The sequence below is a fragment of the Cyrtonyx montezumae genome, unplaced genomic scaffold (genome assembly GCF_038088225.1).
Source record: "Cyrtonyx montezumae isolate F1298 unplaced genomic scaffold, pur_monq_1.0 scaffold_3, whole genome shotgun sequence".
Classification (NCBI taxonomy): Eukaryota; Metazoa; Chordata; class Aves; order Galliformes; family Odontophoridae; genus Cyrtonyx; species Cyrtonyx montezumae.
The window spans coordinates 55,335,289-55,342,152 of NW_027072034.1; the positions used below are offsets into that span (position 1 = coordinate 55,335,289).

The following is a 6,864-nucleotide window of genomic DNA, read 5'->3' on the forward strand; positions in this document are numbered from 1 at the left end:
CCGACCTGGTGCCAGTGTGGGGTATGTGGATGATGTCTCACATTTCTGTCTGTGAAGCAGCTTGTGGAAGTAGTCAGGTTCTCTTCTTGTGGAGCACCATTTATGTGTAGAGCAGCTGTTACTGTCTTGGAGGATATAGGCAGCTTTAGTTTTCTCCATCTCCATCTGCTGTCCCTGTGTTGATATCTTGGCTAAAGGTTTTATGTAACTTTCAGATTTCAGGAAGCTCTGTCCTCAGCAGTAGAAATAGAAGTTATATAACTGGGATAGAAATCCTCTAGAGATTTGGCAGTATTTTTTGCTGGTGCTTTACTTCTGTGGATGCAATAAGACTTTCAGTCTGCAATTTTCGAAGAGGTAGACTGAGACTTCTCCCTGCTTTAGGATCTTTTGAAGAAGCTGAAGTCAGCTCAGGTGTTACTGGGTAAAGTCTAGGTTTGTTTTTCATTTTTAATCACATGGAGCATCTACAAACAAATGAGTGCTGAAGAAAATTAGTTTAAAATCAATCTCATTTATTATTTTCTGTTCGTTGCAGTTCTTGTTCTTGTTGGGCACATGAGAAAGGTGGAATTCGGAGAGACTATGTCAATGACATTTCCCACCCATAGTGGGAAATTACTCCAGGTACTTCATTAAACAAAAGACAAGAGATGTATGACTAATCTTAGATCTCTCCCTTCAGTTTCCTTCACCACAGTTCCATATGGAAATCTAACCTTGTTTATCCAAATTCTTTGCAAATGATGGTCTCTGTTATAAATGTCTGCATGAAGCATACTCTCATTTTGCTGCTTGCAACCTTCAATATTTGCTTTTCATGACTAACCCTGAAGGCTTTTAAAGCCTTTCTTTTCTTTTTGGATTGGTTATAGCTGTCAGAATTTTGGAAATTCAGGTTAAATGCATGGCAGCATGTTATTTAAAAGACATCTGGACAAACAGAACTCTGCTATTTATGGATCGGTGTCTGTATTAAAACAAATTTTGGTTCGTATATCAAAACCTCAGTTACCAGGTTTTCAAGCTCTCAGCAGTTTCATACTCTTTGAGCTGTCTTAATAAGAGGATTACCTTTCTTGTCCTTAAAGAACACATCCATTTTCTTAAGTGGAAAGATGTCAGCTCTGACACAGAAAGTCTCTGAACGACTGCTAGATGAGAGGCTGGGAGAGTGGCTAGAGGAGGTCTCATTGAATGCTTGCCCTTTTCCCCTGCTCTTCTTTAAGCAGCAGATGCTGTTTGTCTAAATGGAGCTCTGGCTAAGCCCCAAGAGGCCGTCCTTACCATCTGAGGAGGAGTTTCTTGACTAGATCCTCCTTCTTCTTAATATCAGAGTTGTTCAAATTGGTATTTTCCTGACTAGCAGTGTTTTTCCTTTTGTGAATATACATAAGGAACCTTAACTCTGGTGACTGCATCTGTCACTGTAAAGCATTAGTTTGGTCTCCTGTTGTTCAGTAGCTATTTTGGGAGTTCTCAGATGCCCAAATTAGGATTGATTGGAGCTGGGGAACGCACCTAACAGCTCACTGAGGAGCCTGTCAGCTGCAGGGCCGCATCTGTGTGAGCTCCTTTTCACACTCAGCTCCTTATGGAACATACTGGTAAACTGGGACTGCATTTACTGCTAAGGTCTGACTCTGGGAGTCTCCCTCGAGGATTTCCCTGGTAAAAGTATGACAAGCATGCGTTCGTAGGGGACTAGGAAATTCTGCTGAGCTGAACACCATGTGTAACCGTGAGAGCAGTTGTTTGTCCAGGGAGCAGACTGAAACAAATCCAGCTGTTCTGCAGGAGTTGGAGGGGAAGGTGTTGCAGAAAGAAAACACATTTGCATATATACTCCATAGGAGTTGCAACAGCAGAGCCGGTCTTTTTACTGCCGTGGTGTTTGCCCTGCTCCTTCCTCGTGTCTGTGTTGCAACACCTCTTGGCTCTCAGACTGATCAGCATTATGAAAGTGTCCGGAAAACTCTGCACTGCTGCAGATATTGGCTCTGCTCCACCAGCATTAGCACTGTGGAAAGAGCTTACATGGGACTAGCTGTGGCCCTATCTCTCTCTATTAGACCCACTGTGAACACAGTCTGTGTGACAGGTTCATAAAAGAAAAGAGAGAGGTTGTCCCTTTATGCTACAATCAGACAGTGATTGAATTGAATTGCATTAGCAGCAGTAATGGGAAGCTTTTGAAATATTGCTCTCGTACAAAGGCATAGCTGTAAACTGCTTGCTGGTAATAAATCTTACACTCAGGTGGCCGGGGAATGGTACGGGCATGTGTAAATGGAGCTCATGCAGCTCAGAGCCAATTGTAGATAAGCTGTTTAGCATTGATGTAATGCAATTACTTAAATCCCGCTGTAGGGAACGGTTCATCTGAGAGCATGGTGCTAATGACAGATGTGACTAAAGTCTGTCCACGTTATCAGTTGCTTTTGTCAGTGACTGAAAGCCAGTGACATCAAACAGTGGTGCTGGCAGCTCACAGAACGTCAGCAAACTCCAGCAGCTTCAATACCTTGTTAAAATTGCATCAGCGCTTTGCGATGGCGGTAGGCTTACGCTCCACGTGTGATCCCCGACTGAGGCAAGCAGCTTGATTTCTTACCCTATTGCCCAGAAGTAATGACTGTAGTTTTGAAGTTTCAGAGCAGGAGATGTGTGTGCTAGTTGCTGGGAGGATATGATGCAGGGATTTGATTGCAGCTGAAGGTTTTTTATTTTTTTTTTATCTTGTACAAACAAGATGTTACTCAGCTAGTGCAGAAATGACTAAATCTGGATGCTATTGAAACACACAGTGCTGAATAATGAAGATTCCTCACATTTCTTGTAACTATTCTCTGGATGGGAGTTTAGGGAAAAAAACTCCAAAGATGTTGAAGAGGGAAGAGTAAGATTTCTAGGGTTGTTTTAAAAAATCCTCTTAGAGAACGTGGTTGTCTGTAGTAAGTACTATTCTCAAAATCATGTGTAATCTTAAGGAAGTATATTCTAAGGCATATGTATTTATTTAATTCAAGGCAACTCAGGACACATGCATAACAATGGAAATTGGAGGTTAAATGCTTATTATGTCATCATCTGGTGCAGAATCATTTCCTTCCTTGTTAGAGTGAGTCAAGCGGCCGGGCTGCTCTGGCTGCTGTTGAAGATTCTTCCTAGAACCTCCTTGCTCCTATTGGAAAATGCTGTTGCTAGTCAAGCTGGAGATCATTTCCCAATCTCCTATAGCTGGGGAGGTGATAAAATCAGGATCTATCCCTTGTTTCTTAATTCTTTACTCTGTACAGCTTTTAGACTCTTGCAGATAATAGTAAAGTAGATGCATGTAGCAGCACTAATAATGAAGCACTATTTATCCTGGGGTTTATAAGCTCTTACATACGTGAAGCTTTCCAGCAGTATCGCAAGTCACTACAAGTATTAATGTCTTTATTACATGGAGGGATAATCTCACACAGAGGAAGATTGTAATGAGCTACATAGATTTCAGACCCAAAAGCTTCTTTCAGCCCATTTGGGTGTGTTTTATTACTGCTATTTGCAGTGGAGAAATGCAGAATAATTTAAGTACAAATAAAGGGGGCAGATGATGATTGCAGTTTATACCTGGCAATAAATACATAAATAACATTAAGAATTAAAAAAAAAAAAAGACTGGCAACCACGAAGATGAAGATAGAAAGGAAAAAGCTTTTGGTCCTTACCCCTCTTCTGGGTTATAGATGTCATTATAAGCCAGCAAATGAAAGAATTTGTCTCATCCCACCAAATGTTTTTTACTTCTGACTCAACACAGCACGATTTGTTGCTGCACCATATTTTTGCTCCTCCAGTGAGAATTTGATCTCTGTGGTCATTTCATGTGCAATGTGATCTGAACTTATTTTTCCCCAAATTCTGGCACGTGGCTTTATTGAAGACAGGCTGAAGATTGGGCATGCTAGCAACGAGCACATAAATGATGTATGGCAAATGGAACAAGTAACTTCTTCAGCCATAAAACTATATTCTACGCTTTCATTTGGAATATGCAGGATAGAGGATTGCAAATATGGTGCTTTCTAGGAGAGGTGCCTTTGGTAAAGTTATAGGCAACTAAGTGCAAATGCACTGTTGTGAACAATGAAAATATGATGCTCCTGATGTTTGAATAATTAAAAATGCATCTTGTGTTCTCAACGGTAGAATTATGTCTTCTTAGCTTAAGCCATTCAAAGGTCTTCCTGGGTAAATTTCTCTGATGCAACAGTGCCGATGTTCAGTACCCATTACACTTTTGTGTAGACTGATTGAAACTGAAAAGTTGATGTGTCATTACCAAGAAAGTTTTGTAAAGATTAATGTTTTATTGAGCTTTGAAAGAATCTGAAGGCTTATGTAAAAACATAAAGGAAAGCCTTGTTAATCTGTTTGTTTTTTTAAGTCTGGTTTGTCATGGACTAAAGCTTGTTGTGCTCTTAAATTGGATTGCATCCAAAAGTATTTCTTAACTACTGACTGAGTAGATTTGAGCTGATAAATTCCCTTATTTGTTGCAGCCTTTTTGACATCTGAAAGGTAAGAGAGGCTTCTGGTTGTCTGTTCTTCCCAAACTCTACTGAATAAAAGCTGCTGAGGAGGGCAGAGTTGTTGTTTCAGGTTCTTTCTGGAGCCAACATGGCAGAGCCAAATGGCATCTGCAGTTATGACATGTGGTTATTCCCTGCCTGTGTGGTGAGTCGTGAGAAATGGCAGTATACTATTTTTTTGGACTCACTTCTAATAAGCACTGCATTATTTTCTCTCCCACTTCTAGACCCGGATACAGAAGTTTGTCTTCACGTTCTGCGGCTCCTCCAGTCTGTGATTCTGGAGCCAGAAGTATTAGCCAAGTCAGCCTGTGAGATGCGTGATACTTTGCCATTTCAACGCATCATTACGCTGTCAAAGAGCCACAATGTGGAACTGCAAGCACTTGCAAAAGAACTACTTGAAGATCTTAAAATACTTGAGTATGAAGCATAGGAGAGCTCTATGACACCAGCTGCTTGTGTCTTTCCTATATTTCTCTGCTGCTGGAGTTATTAGAAATTGTCTTGACTGAAAATTTCTCTACCTAAGTTTCTCTGACAAAATTTCTTTTTGAAATTAGGTAATCCTGGTACAGTAATGCTGAGGAAAACAGGTTGGGTTATAACTGTCCAAATAGGCAATCTAGTAGAGGTGGGAAGGAGTTCATTTCTTGGAGCAGAGTTTTGTTGATGAATTTCCAAGGTGATACAGGTTACGTTGTCTATTTATCACATACAGGGAGTAAAGTGGTCACTTCATCCATCGACAACACATGTTTTTATTGGAGTAGTGAGTAATCATTTTGGTCCATCCTTGGGAATTATTGTACTGGAGGAAAACTTCGTTGCTTTTTGTAGTTCTGTGTCAGAATGCATCCTAAATTCTGGTTTTATTGTTATTTCTGCTCTCTTTTTGCATTTTAATAAAATAAATCTCAATTTCTTTATCACGTAATGGATTCTGTTCTCAAGATTTGCATTCGGACTCACTGGAGCTGCAAGTCAACCTGTTTTGTGGCTGCCAAGCATACTAGAAATTGAGCCATTGTTTTTTTTTTTTCAAAAGCACTGCAAAGAGGAAATTAATTACTGTTGTTTGTGGCACCCAGTGTGCAGAAGATGAATTAACAGCTTCTCTGTCATGAGCAGCATTGCATTCTCTCAAAACTGCGTTTGCTGTTAGAGCTGCTTTGTATCACTTGCTTACCTCAGTGGTACATATAGACATTGGTGTGCTTTGTACTAGTAGAATCTGCACGGGTATTTTAGTAAAAGATATTGTCCATTTCTTTGAAGATTAAAAACACAGGCAGTTAGGTGAAGCAATCTTGAAGGAGTAGCAAATGAGAAATGCAGAGCTGTGGTAGCAAAATTTTCCATACTGAAGTTATGGCACTCAGCTTGTGGATCTGACATACCAACAAAACACAGAGTGGGCATCTTTTAATCCAACTGTACAGAAAACATATTGGATTTAAATACTGCCTAAGTATAGGTGTGAAAGCATTTCCCATTAGGCTTTTTGCAGAATGATAAATGTTCACAGTTAGAAATGTCATATATCAGTTTAAAATTACTGGAAATAAATGGCTCAGGTATAGTAGCTGTCTGATTTGAGTCTGTCACACAAAGATACAGATCTCATGCATGAGGGTTGCATGGGGTTCTGCAGTGTCTGATTCAAGAATACATTGAACTTAACCAGGGGCCAATTTTTGGAAGACTTTAAGTCTTCTTTAAAGTGTGCTTTCTTTGGATTTGTTTTCTTATCTTGGTATCCTAGCTGTATCTCCTGGAGTTTAATCCTAAAAGTGTCAGAGTGATAACTTGTAAATTCCCGGAATATCAATTCATCAAAGTGTTCGGTTTTAAGAAACACTAAGGGGCGTCCACTTTTAATGGGTATCTGTTCATGTAACTCTTTCATCAAACTTTTGGAAGCCAGTTAATAACATTAAAAAGAAGAAAACCTGCTCAGTGAGCAGAACTGGTGAAGCCTTGTGTTCTGCAGATTTGAGACTTTTCTTGAACACTTTCCTGCCCTTTCCAGCCCTTCCAGTATGAAACCACATTCCCCCAAGGGGCTGCATGGAGTGTACTAGGTGAGGGTGACATGGATGCAGGTGGTCAGGTTAGTAACCTGTGGCAATGGGCTGTCAGGCTGCTGCCCAGGTGGATGGACCTGTATCTGCTGGCTTTGCCCTCAGGAAGTTTTTATGGAAGTCTCTACTGCTGTTACCCTAACTTCATGGAGTTCGAGGAGCTTCTTTGAGAAGTCATCTCTATCAGGTTTGCTAGGAGA

General features: G+C 40.4%; 1 protein-coding gene across 2 annotated transcripts in view; it reads left to right on the forward strand.

Annotated features, from left to right (window-relative positions):
- The window catches only part of HSF2BP (heat shock transcription factor 2 binding protein), a 32,214-nt gene extending 26,702 nt beyond the window's left edge, over positions 1–5,512 (forward strand). For both annotated transcript variants that reach the window (XM_065744018.1, XM_065744019.1), the window contains exon 8: positions 4,808–5,512. In XM_065744018.1, the coding sequence (XP_065600090.1) occupies positions 4,808–5,016 (209 nt within the window). In that variant the 3' untranslated portion in view covers positions 5,017–5,512. The remainder of the gene's footprint in view (positions 1–4,807) is intronic.
- Positions 5,513–6,864: the final 1,352 nt, after the last annotated feature.